Source organism: Geotrypetes seraphini, chromosome 10 (assembly GCF_902459505.1).
Source record: "Geotrypetes seraphini chromosome 10, aGeoSer1.1, whole genome shotgun sequence".
Classification (NCBI taxonomy): Eukaryota; Metazoa; Chordata; class Amphibia; order Gymnophiona; family Dermophiidae; genus Geotrypetes; species Geotrypetes seraphini.
Genome location: NC_047093.1, coordinates 62,772,077 through 62,788,624, shown reverse-complemented (window position 1 = coordinate 62,788,624; position 16,548 = coordinate 62,772,077). Strand labels below are relative to the sequence as shown.

At 40.2% G+C, this 16,548-nt stretch overlaps 1 protein-coding gene across 1 annotated transcript in view; it reads right to left on the bottom strand.

Annotated features, from left to right (window-relative positions):
* CCDC187 (coiled-coil domain containing 187) overlaps nt 1–16,548 on the bottom strand; it is a 151,801-nt gene that overhangs the window by 73,666 nt on the left and 61,587 nt on the right. The window contains exons 15-18 of the mRNA XM_033962263.1: nt 13,546–13,656; nt 6,976–7,109; nt 2,481–2,602; nt 740–879 (exon numbers count right to left, since the gene is read on the bottom strand). Of these exons, the coding sequence (XP_033818154.1) occupies nt 740–879; nt 2,481–2,602; nt 6,976–7,109; nt 13,546–13,656 (507 nt within the window). The remainder of the gene's footprint in view (nt 1–739; nt 880–2,480; nt 2,603–6,975; nt 7,110–13,545; nt 13,657–16,548) is intronic.

Here is a 16,548-nt window from a genome sequence, read left to right as displayed (position 1 = left end):
AAAAAAAAGTTTTCAGAATTTTCCGGAATAAAGCAAAATAACCTAAGCTTATTAATGTAAGCGGTAAAGCATTACAGAATTCGGTTAATTTAAAAGCAAAAGAATAACTAAATCTCTTAAAGGTTCTGTTTTTACCACTGAGAGAGGGAAATGTAAGTTTTAATTTTTGAGAACTTCTGGCAAGATGAGATCTATGAACATTCCAGTCTAAAGGATTCAAAGTGGCAAAAATGCCACATAGGATCTTAAATGCAATACAAATGCACTTAAATTGAATTATGAGATACACTGGAAGCCAATGTAATTCCTTGAGCAGAGGGGTTATGTGATCAAATTTACTCTTACCAAAAATAAGTGTAAAATGGATGTTCCTGCTGCTTGAAACTGGTACATAGATATGAATGCCTGCGTGTGCTTTAGAAAAAAAGCACTCCACTAGCAGATTCTTTTCTAAAATATGCTACTAACAGAATCGGATATGTTTGAATCAGGACCTTTCAATTCTAATTTCTAGCTAAAATGGGGTATATGTGTGCACAGTTTCACCCAGAACTGTCCTCCTCCACATAGAAGGCATTTTAGAGAGAGAGAGAGAGAGACATATATGCATACACATACATATGTGCATGTACAGCAATCATTAGTTCGGGAAAAATACAAGTTACGATGAAGGATAATGGGACTGGGCAGCTTGATAACAGCAATTGGTTAGAGAAAGGAAAGAGACTCAGCTAAGTACCATGCTGATGGAGTCTGTCAACTGTTCACTGCTATCTCCTGAATTTTCTGCAATCTGTGTCTCAGAGTTTGGCAGCTCTGTTGAGGATGACATAGAATGAAAAGGCCGAGGTTTATCATCACTGTTTGTAGGCAGTGGATCTAGGAGAGAGAAAGAAAGTAGTTACAGGCAAACTAAATCCAGAAAATATCCTCAGAGGTCTTTCATCTCTTGATAATATTTTGTCATAAGGATATGACATTCATAATGGCATATCGTTCTTTGTTGCATTAGAAATACATATCAGTCATACTAACACATCTAGTATGGATTTGTGTGTGTTTTTCCAGTGGAAATGTCCTAGACCAGATGTGGGCAACTTTAATACGTAGAGGACTGCATGAATATTTGTGCTATTCCTAGCGGGCTACACAGAAAATTAACAAATGCACCGTATAATTCACTGCCAACAGAACTCAATATGATAACTGAATGAACATAAATTAGTACCAGAATTGTCTGTTACTCATTACTTCTGTCTTTCCAAACAGTTGCTAACAAATCTTGTCATATCCTTTAACTGTTCCATTGACTGCAAAACTCTGGCTAATGATGTTTGTGTGGACCATTATCTGTATATACTTCCCATAGTCTTCCAAGCCTCATACAATTTAGTGGCAGGCTGCATACAGTCCATGGGCCACAGATTACCCATGTTCTAGACCAGTGGTCTCAAACTCAAAGCCTTTGCAGGGCCAAATTTTGGATTTGTTTAGGTACTTGGAGGGCTTCAGAAAAAAAACAGTTAATGTCTTATTAAAGAAATGACAATTTTGCATGAGGTAAAATTCTTTATAGTTTATAAATCTTTCCTTTTGGCTAAGTCTTAATAATAATATTGTCATTTATAGCTAAAGAGAGACATATGATCAAGAAACTGTTTTATTTTACTTTTGTGATTATGATAAACATACCGAGGGCCTCAAAATAGTACCTGGAGGACCGCATGTGGCCCGTGAGTTTGAGACCACTGTTCTAGACTGTCATCTGTCTGAAAAGTTGGCCTTACAAACCAGGATTTTTCTTTGTATAGTTTCAAGTTTCAAATTTATTAGGTTTTTATATACCGCCTATCGAGGTTATCTAAGCGGTTTTACAATCAGGTACTCAAGCATTTTCCCTATCTGTCCCGGTGGGCTCACAATCTATCTAATGTACCTGGGGCTAAGGAGGACTGAGTGACTTGCCCAGGGTCACAAGGAGTAGCGCAGGGTTTGAACCCATAACTCCAGGGTGCTGAGGCTGTAGCTTCAACCACTCCACCACACACTCCATTGCCATTCCTTCATTTCTGAGATAGCCATGCTGCACACATAACTGCAATGTAAGAAGACAGCACCATGGTTCACAGATGAACTGTGGATGCCAAAAGATCCATGCACCTCAGAGGGATAAACAGGTGCAAGCCAACCAGTATTCTTGTAAAAAGTAGTATGCAAGCCAAAAATGATTGTTTTGTTTAGTTTCCCACTGAATATTGGTGGATAGCCGTCTGTTTGCTATTTAAATGTCCAGGAGCCATTCCCGGCCACCTAAATAACCCTATGGTCATTTTTGGCTGAAACCGAAAACATGGCCAAAAGTTAAAATAAACTTTCAACCAAAACTGAAACCAGGCAGAAAAATAATTTGGAGCCAGCGTCAGTGCCATAACCACAACCAAATCCAAAATTCAGTCAGGCTCTACTTACTGCTTCATTACCTTGTCCAAGAGAGAAAGAATTTTGTTGAGTGTCTGCAGACACCGCATTGCCTTTGAAGCTGCACAGCGTACCCATGATCTGCAGAGATTGCTTTGGACAAGGTTTTTTCTGACTTTCCATTCTAGAATTTAAAACACAAAGGTAATTGTTATCTTGGATTCTACCACAATAGTTTATAAGTTGAACACAGAGTGGCTTTGTGAAAAGAGCTCTCATTTTGTTTTTCCTTCCTCATATTTTATCCCTAATTATTGCTTAACTGGAATATTGCATTACAAATAATCCTCTCAAAAATTCACAGGGGAGGATGACCAAAACTGATTTATAAGGTTCTTTTTAAGTTGGGGAGAGGTTGATCTTACATGGCCAGAGACATACACAAACCTTCAAAATAAGAGTAGCATTCAGCCTTTAAATTATAAAAAATATTAAGGAGCGTGTTTAAAATAGCCAACACCATTGAGATGCATGCATGTGCTTCTATTATCCCAGAAAATCTACGGGCACTGCACATATTTATAATTGCTGCTTAGATATGCAGTGTTCCTGGGTTAAAATATATGAATACATTTGAATTTTTGAAAGTATGCAAGTACTAACTCCTTCTCAAATCCACCATTAAGAACATCAATTGAAATAGCAGGTAAGCTTTCACATACATATGCCATTTGCATGTAACTATGCCTGCATAAAAGCCTACCTCCAGAGGGAACGTTTTGAACATTATTCTCTAAAATATTTATTTATGGAATCTCTGAGTACAGATGGGTAGAATTTCCTAAGTCAAACTTTAACTAGGTACATTTCAGACCGTTTCAATTCTGACAGAATTTTTTAAAATGTTTTTCAGATTTGCTGGCTGCATTTAAAAACAATTTGCTGTAGATTTGTCAATTTGTAAGAGTGTACACTGAACCTGCTTGATGTGGATTCCTCAAATTGGGTGAAACTGCTCAGCATCTAAGGGAAATTTACCCAATTGGACTCTACAGTATATTAGATTTTGTTGTTTGAACCCGAATATATTCAGTGAATTCAATGAAGTAATTTGCAAATATTTACTTAAAGATTCACAAATTTATTAACCATAAAACCATAGGAAAATGATGGCAGATAAAAACCATGTGGTCTGCTCATCTACACCAACGAATATGCTCTACCTCAGAGATCCTTTATACTTATCCCATGCATTCTTGAATTCTGATACCATTCTCAACTCAACCACATCAACTCGGAGGCTGTTCCACATTATCTACCACCCTTTATAAAAATAGTTCCAGAGGGTAGGGTTGTTTTGGTTTTACTGTCTATTTGAAAAATTTGAGCCTGTATTTCTTTATTTGCGATTTATGTATACTCTGCACTTTTGTGCTCTATAAAAATCATTTGAACACATAAAAATAGTTCCTTAGGTTGCTCCTTTTTTCCAAAGTATACATATTTGTCCTCATATGCATAATATTGTAGTCCATTAACCATTATAGCAGCCATACTAGACTATCTCCATCTGGTTTATATCTTTTCAAAGATGTGATTTCCACTGTTGTACAGTACAAAAGGAAGTGGGAACGGACAATGAACACTCCACTGAAGATCACTGATGTAAAACCAACTTGTTTATTTCAGAAAAGGACTCAAGTAGAAGTTGGTTTTACATCAGTGATCTTCAGTGGAGTGTTCATTGTCCGTTCCCACTTCCTTTATGTGAAATCCTTTTTTATTAAACAAAGTACACTACAATAACAAAACCAGCTGAAAACCATGTTTACAAATGAGAGCAGACTCCGCGGAGGATTGTGTTCTGATGTCCTCCACGGTTACAAACAATATACCCTCCCATCCCCACAGAAGCCCCCTCCAACTCCCCAACCCCCTCCCCCCCTAACAGAGAGAACTATTGTGCACAGACAGCATAAAGATATTAAGCAGGTAAGGCAGAGTACCACTGTAATCTATTCAGAACATGGCTACGACTCAGTGGTGACAAAGTGTCCAAATATGGAGTCCAGGTGTCCACAAAGGCTTTACTGCGGCGGCTCCCACTTCCTTTTGTACTGTTTTATACCCGTGGCTTCTCTGTCCTGTTGGACTTTTTGGTGTTCCACTGTTGTACACCATACTCCAGATTAGAGGCCGACCAAAACTGAATCTGTGGCCAAATTTGTCACTTGGTTTCAGCCAAAACCAAAACTGTCAGCCCAGCCCACTCCCTGTATAGAATAAGCCACCACCCCCTACCCTGTCTTCCCTACACAAGCATAGAAAAAGCCCCCATCCTTCCCTCCCCCCACGAACAGAGTGAACCCCCCTCATCTCTTCTGGGCCTATCCTTGAGGGTCTTAGTTGGTGATTGGGGCAGGAACAATATCCAATTACTCCTGCTCATTTCCCCTCCACCACCAAAATGGCTGCTGTGATACTTAGCCTATGCCAGTTCCAATCTCAAAATGGCTGCTAGAGATCACAGCAGTCATTTTGGCATCACTTCTCTTCTAACCATGAACTAAGACCACTAAGAATGGATGATAGGGCCAGGGAGGTGAGGGAGACATGCTCTGTTCATGGGGAAGGGGACAAGGAAAAGGGAGGGATGACTAAAACTGAAACAAGGCTGAACATGAATTTCAGGATGGTTTCAGTGCCAAAGCCAAAAACAAAATTCAGGCATCCTCTATGCCAAACAAAGTCTGACAAGAGACATATGCAGAAGCATTATCACTTCCTTTTCCTGCTGGACATTCCTCTTTCTATGAATCCAAGAATTTTATTACAAAGCCTGAAAGCCAGTTGTTCTTGTGGGAAATATGCAAAGAGAAAGTACGTGTAGACTTTGCACCTGTCAGGGCTCTTCTGCAAACTGAAGCCAATATCTGTGCTAGAGCAGGTGAATGTTTACACTGGAGATTGTAATAGAAAGGTAATGAAGAGTAATGACAGATCTGGACTAAATGGAATGCAGCTTTGTGTTTGAAAATGAATGAAATATTTTAATTATTGCTTTGTTTTCCCATGAAATAACTGGATATTTTTAGAGACTGTGATATCTTTCATTGGATGAATACCAAAATGTACACAGATATGAGTGCTTTTATAAAATATGCATCTATAACCAGCCACAATAATATTCAAAGTCTCATGGACAAATTTACACCTGCTCCAAGGCAGGTGTAAATGAATGCAAGCATTCTGGGCCAAATTCTATAAAAGGCATCCCAATTGTAGGCAGCCAATTGCTGCCTAACCAGCCAAAACATTTATTTAAAAAAAAACCCTTCCAAGGCAGGCCGCCTATATTAAGGGAGCCTAGAGCGATGCTAAGGCCGCAAAACTCACCTAAAGTGTGAGCGTGCATTGGCCCAAAAGTAGCCTTAGGCGGCCATATGCACTTCCCTAGGCTCGTGGTAGACGCGTACAATATAGGCCAGAAAAATGCTGGCCTATATTGCAAGTAGACGTGGCCACTGAGCTTATCACAGCAAAGGATCTCCCTGCCATGATAAGTTTAGCAGCTGCAGTTGCCCATCCCCCTCATACATTGCCTGCAAGAGGGATGCCCAGTCCCTCCTGCTGGAACCCCCTCCCCCAACCTCCCCATACATTGTGCGGCAGGAGGGATGCCTAGTCCCTCCTGCCTGAACCCCATCTCCCCCAAACATCGCGTGCAGTTTGATTTCCTGGTAGACGGTGCGTTTCCTGCTTGTCAGCTGATCCCGGCTTCTGCCGAACCCTGGGTCCCTACTTGAGTCATGCTTAGTTTACTGGTGAAGTTGTAATGTTGGTAAGCCTTGCAAACACAGCTTCTGAAGACGCCAGGTGCAAAACTCAGTCTTGTGTTGAGCTGAATGCTTTATGAATTGAAGAACAGGACCATCATGAGGACAGAGAGGCCTGCCGGTTGTGTTTAAGAAACTGTGATTTTCATGTGCTAGACAGTTGTTCAACTCTCAGTTGACTAAATGATCATGGACTAATGAACTCATGAACTAACCAAGATCCAGTTTTGGATAAAAGTAATCACAATGACTGTAGTATGTGTGTAAAAGTTGGGAAGTGAGTGTGAGTGTGAGTGATGGGGATTAGGTTCACTGACTACATTATTCTGATATTTATTAATAAATTAAGTATTGGTAAGTTGTAAAAGTACTGTAATGAAATGAACTGTGGGAGAAGATTAAAATTGAATTGATTCAGATAATACTTGTTTGTATTAAATATTTAATAGCTGGTTTTAAGAATTTGAGTTATCCAATAGGCAGCTATTTAATTAACTGGAAAAAACCCCAAGCTTAGGCTTTAGGTTAATGAATATGCATGAGAGAGATTTGCATACCTGTCACTTCTATTATATGCAAATCTCTCTCATGCATATTCATTTGGAATATCTTGAAAACTCAACTGGCTGGTGGTTCCCAGGACAGGGTTGGGAACCACTGCTATACCATATTTAAAACAGGATTTAGACATGAAAAACCATTCATATCAGACTTCACTTACCTATCTTTATTAGGAATAACCGGGGCACATGTAAGATATTTTATGTCATCTAGAAACTGCTGGTCTTCCAAATTTTCTTCACAGTCTACTATGGAAGGCTCAATAATACCACTGCTTTTGGAGTCACTCAACCACTGTAAGATACAAATGACTTTTAGTCATAATATTGTAAAGTAATTTCCAACATCTAATAGTTCTGACATGTAATGTTGACTAGTGTATCACCAGTCTCTCACCACGGGTATTCTCCAGAATACAGAGGATATTTATTTTAAGCTCATGTAGTAGAACAGGGGTAGGGAACTCTGGTCCTCGAGAGCTGTATTCCAGTCAGGTTTTCAGGATTTTCCCATTGAATATGCATTGAAACCAGTGCATGCAAATAGATCTCATGTATATTCATTGGGGAAATCCGACTGGAATATGGCTCTCGAGGACCGGAGTTCCCTACCCCTATAGTAGAAGATCCCACCTCTGAAATGCCCATTCATTTCATGAACTACAAAACTCAACTGCAGGCCAAAAAGAGTTTTCATTCAACTTGTGTTTGGATTTTCTTTGAGGAAGTCAGACTTCAAGGCAGTTTACCAAGATAAACTGGCTGTCTGAAAATTGCCTTCCTTCACTGTACCTAGAAGGATGTACGATCTTCCATAACCCATAACATCTTTTTGTTGTTTGCATTAAGAAAAGAAGGAGATGTCCATCTATGCTGTATATCTCAGCACATTTTTTCGTGAGTGTGATGGATTTCCACTTCATATGGTTGAATCCAGTGTCTTCTATGATGACAAAATGCATAAAACACTGTTCTATGAGGTCAAGTTGCTGATAACATTAGGGCAGGGGGAGGTGATTTTCTAAAACTTTTTCTACAAGTAAAGCGTGTTTTACCATTCTGAGACTTATCTACTAGAGCCATGCAGATACCATTCAGAGACTCTACAGTAATAATCTATATTCCCCTAGTTTAGCGTCTCCTTATAGAGACTCTATATAGTTTATATTCTCTTAGCTTAATTAAAGCATAGGGGTTCCCACTCCCATAGCAAGTGTGACATAATATAAAAATTCATTTAAATTTTCTGTAACATGTGTGTAGTGTTCCCATAGCTTGCTACTATTCCTGCAGCTTGTTACTGTTCACTATAGCCTGTGTATTCTTAGCTTCCCCATAGCATGTAGGCTATTGAAACCCTTCTCACTCTTCAGTAACTTGTTATTGATCCTGTAGTTTGTTTGCTTTTGATTCTGAAAGTACTGTGTACATATCCTTGTAACCCATTCTGGGCTCCTGTTGAGGACGGGCTATAAAATTAAATAAATAAATGTGGAAAAGGGATCTTTTAACACTGGGTGTGTGTATATATATACAAGCATATTTATTTATTTATTTATTCCATTTGTGCGTCGTACATACCTATACAAGCTCTTGGCGACATTACAAAGGAAGAGGTTAGAAGAGGGTAGGGAGGACAATGTAGGGCAGGAAGATACAGGAGGAGAAGAGGATACAAGTGATTAGGTGTCAAATAGATGAGTTTTCAGTTTCTTCTGGAATTTGGTGTGGTTGGGTTCCGTCCTGGTCATTTCAGTAAGGTCATTCCAAGTTTATACACCTAGAAAGGTGAGCATGGAGTGGAAAACACGTTTGTATTGCAGATTTTTTGTGGAAGAGAGATTTAGAAGTATTCTGTTGAGGGTTCTGCGGGAAGTAGACCATGCCTTGGAGAAGAGCTGGATGAGAGGAGCTGCGGAGTTTCCGTAAAGTATACGGTGAATGATGCATGAAGTTTTGAAGGTTATTCGTGACGGGATGGGCAGATGGAAAGTCTGACTTTTTTTACAAGAGCTGGAAACACTTAGAACAGCAACACAGTTGACATTTTTGGATGGCGTTTATTTTCGCCATGATCTTTATCCGGGTGGTTCCTGAAGAAGAGGTCTCGTCCCTCGAAATGGAGCTCTTTAGAGCGGGTGGAAGAGGAGTCTAAAATTTATGTAGATATACTGCGACCCATGCCAAAGCACTGCCTGGACTATTATATTTAAGTGCAACCGACATATTTTTCTCATTGAATTGATCTGTTTTTTTCACAACAGGGAGAGGATATATATATATATATATATATATATGTATACATATATATATATATATATATACATATATACATACAAATTCATCACTGTACATTATTATTTGATTAGTGCACAAAGAATGTATATTCATTTAAAGCAAATGAGGGATATCCTACGATGGTGTATGCCCTATAGTGGTTAATAAGTTTTTCCACTATTTAAAAGTGGGCCCAACAATTGAAGCGGTAGAGCTATGAGCTCCTTTGGAGTATTGCTCTTTTCACACTGAGGATATCCCACTGTCCCCCACAAACAAATATTTAATAATATTACTAATATTCCTCCCTGGGGATATCTGTATGTATACATATATTTTGAATATGTTTACATGAATCATATGTAGGAATTCCTGGGGCAAAGTTGGAAAATAATAATTTTTGTTTTGTTTTCTTATTTACTTTTTTACATTTTATATTACAAACAAGAAGACAAATCTTGTTCACAATATCAGAAAAGTAAAGAGGAAATAATATAGGGCTCCTTTTACTAAGGTGTGCTAGTGTTTTTAGCGCACGCACAAGATTAGCGCACTCTAGCCGAAAAATTACCACATGCTTATAAGGAGGCAGTAGCAGGTAGCGCGTGCTAAAATCACTAGCGCACCTATGTAAAAGGAGCCCACAAAGTAACATCATTTTATACAAAGAACATCTTCCTGAGACCAGACCACCCATACTTGGGGGGGGGAAGGAAGAATACAGGTATTTGGGGGGAAAAAAAAGGACCCTAAGGCCTAAACAGGTTGTCCGCTTAGCCAATAGCTAACTCTTCTCAAACACAAGCTAGTTTTATCCATTAGGAGATGAAGTTTCCACATGCTTAATAACAATTTCAATTCAAAACTAGATACACTAAGTAACTGGTTATGTGAAAACATGCTCTCATTCAACATCGCCAAAACCCACTGCCTTCTCTTCCCCTGGAAAAACAATATTCAACTTACAGCCCCTATCTCCATTAACGGCAAACCTATTATCTCTGTTGATTCAGTCAAAATCTTAGGAGTTATAATTGACAGTAAATTATCTTACAGGCCCCAAATCAGTGCAGTGGTGAAAAACTGTTTCTTTAAACTCAGAATGATCAGATCATTAACCAACATTCTGGACCCTCAATCTCTTAACATTTTGATTCATTCCCTTATTATATCTAAGCTCACCTACTGCAATTCATTATACAAAGGCTTATTCCAGAAACACATCCGACATCTCCAACTTATTCAAAACACAGCTATTAAAATTATCACAAACGTGAAGAAATTCGACCACGTTACTCCTCTGCTTAAGAATGCTCATTGGCTACCAATTCCGAACAGAATTACATATAAAATCGCCATTCTTTCCTTCAAAGCCCAAAATACAAAAGATCCTGCTTTCATCCACAAGCTTCTTATCCCACATGACCCACCAAGATCCACTACTCAGAATCTTCTGTATGTTCCTTCTTTAAAGATTATTAGCACTCGTCGGGATACATCTTTCACCTTCACCGCTCCTTCTATCTGGAATTCTCTTCCAGCCCAAATAATGGCAGAAAACAACCTAGATAAATTCAAGGGAAGTTTAAAATGCTTCCTCTTCAAAGACGCCTTTGCAAGCCGACTCAGCTCCTCAATTACAAAAGCTATTTCTGTTCTCTGATTCTCTCCTCTATTCTAATTTCTGTCTGCTCCTCCTCTTACCCTCATTTTTACCTTATATGTTTACTTTCCTTTAAATATTGTAGTTCTCCTCTTGTTTTCACCATACATTATGTCAGTATGTATTGTTTTTATTATGTCATGTCCATATTGGTTTTACTTAGGACTCCTTTTACAAAGGTGCGCTAGTGTTTTTAGCGCACACTATAGCACCTGCTATATAGGAGGCGGTAGCGGCTAGCGCATGCGGCATTTTAGCGTGCACTATTCTGCGCGTTAAGGCCCTAACGCACCTTTGTCAAAGGAGCCCCTAGCCACTTGATTGTTTCCCCATTTTATTTTATTGTACAATGCTTAGAATTTGTGATTGGCGTTTTATCAAAATTTTAATAAACTTGGATTCTGTTACTCATAAAGGAAGTATGCTATGATAGTTCATAAAAGATATATTTAACAGCCTTATACTTGATTACACATTTACATGGGAAGTTCAACCAGAACAGCTCTCCTAACTATAATACTCGCAGTCTCTTTGGGGAAGGAGAAAGAATTTTGGATTTAGCTCTCGCCTTTTCAGTAACAGTTCAAGGTAGAAACATAGAACATAGAAAATGACGTCAGAAAAGGGCCATAGCCCATCAAGTCTGCCCACTCTAATGACCCACCCCTCGACTTTACCCCCCTAAAGATCCCACATGCGTATCCCATTTACTTTTAAAATCTGGCACGCTGCTGGTGAGTAACAATCAGGTATACTGGTGAGTAACAATCAGGTATACTAGGTATTTAACTGTCCCCAGAGGCAATAGAAAATTAAGTGACTTGCCCAAGGACACAAGGGAAGAATTTTGACAGATGGATGTTATCAGCATTTGTAACTAATGACTTCTAAAATACCACTGCTGATCATGTCTTCAATGTTCTTATTCACTCTATCATTATCTTAATTGTTGTACAAATTTTACTATGCTGCAAAATGAAACACACGTACATCTCTTTACAGCACATGTCCTACTAATTACCATCTAGTATCTAAGATAGTTACACATGATTTTCCAGTATCTGTCTGTGTCACCAAACTAATTTAACTAATTTGGCACACTAGGGACTCTACCCACATAGTTTATGGTCTCTTCCTACACCCTCATACCTCCATTCATGGCTTCCTGGTACCTTTAGGTCTAAACCTCCTGAGAAAACTTCCTTCACCCCTTATGCACTGTCATTCTCTCTATGATGTGTAATGAGGTGGTATATTGAGTTTCCCACGCCCAGTAGTTACTGCCTGACTTACGATACGAGATTTGGACTCATAATGGGGATTGCTTATCGCCATAGTCATGGAAACAGACTGGGCAGGATAGGGGACCTGCCGATATAGCAGAATATGTAATATTGGAGGTAAGAGAGAGTCATTATAGAATAGCAAACTGGCTGTGTACATAACAGTTGCAAGAGTGAATGCCATATGGAATGGTATCAAAGGTTTGCATTTATAAACAAAAAAAAGAAAAAATGTGTGAAATGTCAGCATTATATTACTGTATGATGGCTGTCTGCATTTGTGTTGGCCTAACCAGAGTGTTAGCAAAGGTCTATGGGATATATTAAATAAATCTGGCCCTGGGAATGTTAATGCAAATAGACTGGATTTAGTCTAATGCCATTAATGACTTCTAAACTACCAGTATTTGAGGTATTGGGGAGTAGCCTGCCAGCAACTGGAATTTCAACACATGTGCTAAAGACGGATGCTTAAGGAAATTAAACGAAGGATGGCTCCAGCTACCTGTTCTTAAAGAAATATGCTTATTGTCAATTAAGGGCCATTGTCTTAAACAGATACCAAATTATGACAGAAGAAAGATACTGGAAAATATGTCAAGATCATCCAATATGATCACACTCAGACCCTGTTTTTGTTCTGAGCACAGAAATACTTCACCCCCCTATAATGTACTGCTCACTTGGGCTTTTGCAACTCAGTTGCCTGACCTTGCATTTATTAGCATTAAATCTTAGCTGTCAAATTCTAAACCATTGTTCAAGTTTTGCCAAATCCATCTTCATGTTATTCACACCATCCAAGGTGTCTACCTGATTGCAGGTTTTGGTATTACCTCCATAGAGCAGACAGTCCTTCCACAACATCACATAAAAATGTTAAAAAGAACTGAATCAAGGATCAATCGCTGTAGCATCCTACTGGTAACATCCTTATCCTCAATTTACCACTACTCTGTTGCCTCCCACTGAGCCAGTTTCTAACCCAGCAAATCACTTTAGGGCCCATACCAAAGGCACTTGGTTTATTTATAAATCAGCTATGGTGATCCAAGTCAATGTCTTTGCTGAAATCTTGTATTCAGCCTTGATCCAAACTCTCTGGTCATCCACTCGCTCACTTCATAATATCTAATTGCTGAAAGCTAGTTTATTAATAAGTATCCAAGTATTCAAAATGAATTCAAAACCATAAAAATGATGCATAATATTAAAGTTAATACTTCCTAAATATTTCTGCTGGATTACAAAAAAAATGCACCTGTGTAACTAGATATGAAAGCCAAGATGATAATTTCTTTTATTGACTGATTTACAAAGGCTACTAGCCCGCACTAGCCACAACTCTAGGTGGGTAGCAAATTAAGCATACATAAATACATTATACACAAAAATATAAAACATAAATGGTTAACTAAAAATACCCTCCATCGCTATATTAGCAAATATCTTACAGGACAGAATAAATCAAAGGGGTTACACATGAACTGCGAGTTCAAAATGATTACCTTCGTCTTTTGCGCGATGAATTTGTCAAAAGACTTCTGAGTCTCCTGGGCTTCCAGCTCTGCTCTGTGCCTCAGGGTTGCCAACTCTTGTTCTTGATGCTGCTGATGGATCTAGTCGTGGCCAAAAAATATTGTGAGCTGTAAATGCCTTCATTTCAAGACCAGGCAGTATAATTATTCCCTATGCTTAATTCATATATTCCTCCCTTGGGTTAAGGGAGCTGAAGCTCTGTCACCAAATGTAATAACCACGGTTATTTCTCTAACCTTTTCAGGAAGTACTGGGGCTTAACAAAAAAGGTCTGAGACATCAAAAAATGTACTTAAGAGGCAAAACCACTCACACACACACTTAAGGCATGCTTCACACTTGCCCTTCCAAATTCTTTTTGTCTGAGAGCTTCTTTTGCATGGTTGCAAACTGAGCCCATTTTGGCAAAAGCCCGGTAAGGCCACTTTCTTTGCCCATGCAAAACTCTTTCCAAAAGTAAATTTTAGATGGTATTGGTAAAGAAAACAATAAATAAGGCATAGTTTATATGATAATCTAGTGCAGTGTCCCGCAAACTATATTGAGCCGTAGTATAGTACACAGTTCTTCAACCGCCGGTCCGCGGACCGGTGCCGGTCCGCAAAAAAATCTTGCCGGTCCGCGAAGGATTCGGTCCCCGCCGCAACGAAAGGCCGGCGTCAGCTGACTTGCAACTTCCTGTTGCAGTCGCGGTGCCGGGACTCCTGCCTTCGCCGGGACTCCTGCCTTCCACCGCGTTTGCCTCCTGCCTTGTCTCCGCACCTCCAGACCAGCAGCGGCAGCTCTGTATATTTTAACTTCGACACAGAGCTGCCCCTAATCAATAGTTTAGCGCGGTTTCATGAGGCAGCTTCGGGGCCTTTGCTAGGCCGGCCCACATCGCATCATCGAAGCGGGCCGGCCTAGCAAAGGCCCCGAAGCTGCCTCATGAAACCGCGCTAAACTATTGATTAGGGGCAGCTCTGTGCCGAAGTTAAAAATATACAGAGCTGCCGCTGCTGGTCTGGATTCTTGGGTCACTGAAGGAGGGCAAAGAGCAGCTGTCCTGAAGGTTTCCCTTCCTCTCGCCTTTGCAGGTCCCTTTTTTCCACCTTTTTTTTTTTTTTCTTCTTCTTCTTCAAACGGCAACGGGCCCCAGCATCGACATCAATCAAGTAAGTTCCACTGTTCCTTGCAAGCGGTTCTGCTCGGCCAAAGCTTCCCCTCTGACATGAGCCACCTCAGGGGAAAGAAAGTGACCCGCAAAGGTGAGGGGAAGGGAGCAGATAATGGAAGTTGGAGGGGGGGGGGGGGAGAGAGAAGGAGCAGATGATGGAATGGAGGAGATGAGAGAGAGAAGGGGACAGATGATGGAAGTGAGAAGAAGGGAGAGAGAGCAGAAGGCAGATGGATGTCAGTTGAGAGGGGAGAGCAGATGCTGAATGGAAGTGGGGAAAGAACACATACTGGATGGAAGGAGATAAATAAAGGGGGAAGAAAATAGTAAGATAATGGAGGGGTGAGGGAAAGGGGTGACAAGCTGTGGGTAGACACAGTGAAAAGAGGGAAACAGGACTAAATAGTAAGAAATAATTTAATTTAGATGGAGGCAGAAAATAGAGAAGGAAGACCAGAGAAGAAAAGGGAAGAGAGAGCAGAGAACAATATCAGATCTGAGTGGAGGAAATGAGAAGAGAGATGCTAAAAACCACAGGGGGGAGGGAAGGACAGAGATGCCAGACCATGAGGGGAACAGAAGGAAGATGATGGATGCCATACCAAATTGGGGGGGGGGAGCAGGAGGATAGATGGAAGGGGCAGATGCTGGACTGAAGAGACAGAGAAGGTTATCATGCCGCTGTACCGGGCCATGGTACGCCCTCATCTGGAGTACTGTGTCCAGCACTGGTCACCGTACATGAAGAAGGACACGGTACTACTCGAAAGGGTACAGAGAAGAGCGACTAAGACGGTTAAGGGGTTGGAGGAGCTGCCGTACAGCGAAAAATTAGAGAAACTGGGCCTCTTCTCCCTCGAACAGAGGAGATTAAGACGGGACATGATCGAAACATTCAAGATACTGAAGGGAATAGACTTAGTAGATAAAAACACTATTCACCCTCTCCAAGGTAGGGAGAACGAGAGGGCACTCTCTAAAGTTGAAAGGGGGTAGATTCTGTACAAACGTAAGGAAGTTCTTCTTCACCCAGAGAGTGGTAGAAAGCTGGAACGCTCTTCCAGAGGCTGTTATAGGGGAAAACACCCTCCAAGGATTCAAGACAAAGTTAGATAAGTTCCTGCTGAACAAGAACATGCGCTGGTAGGGCTAGTCTCAGTTAGGGTGCTGGTCTTAGACCAGAGGGCCGCCGCGTGAGCAGACTGCTGGGCATGATGGACCACTGGTCTGACCCAGCAGTGGCAATTCTTATGTTCTTAGGGCAGACGCAGGATGGAAGAGAGTGAAAAGGCAATGAAAGCAGAAACCAGAGACGACAAAAGGTAGAAAAAATAATTTTATTTCTATCTTGTGATTCAAATATATCAGATTTGAAATATGTATCTTGCTAGACATAACTGGGGAGTGCAAAGCCCAGGCACTACTACTTCTTTAGCTTCCAGCTGGCTTAGGGCTCTCTCTGACCAGGGGGCAGTTGCCCTAGTTCTACTCCCTAAAACCATTCCTGTCATGTGTGACTGTGGTATTCTGTTACATGATATTTGTGTAGCATTCTGTAATAATTTAGCTTATTCAGTTTTCTTGATAGTAGAGGGGATATATGTGAAGGGGAGGGGAGACAGGGTTTTTGTTGATCTTTGTCCTGTATTATTTGTATTTATAAAATGACAATTGTATAGAATATTGTTTCTTTTTATACTTTAATAAAATATGTTCAATATAAAATCATAACTATTTGAGGCTTGTGCAGATGGGATCAGATGGTTTGTGGGACCGAGCTCGCGGGGATGGGGCGGCGATGGTTTTTAAAAAAATT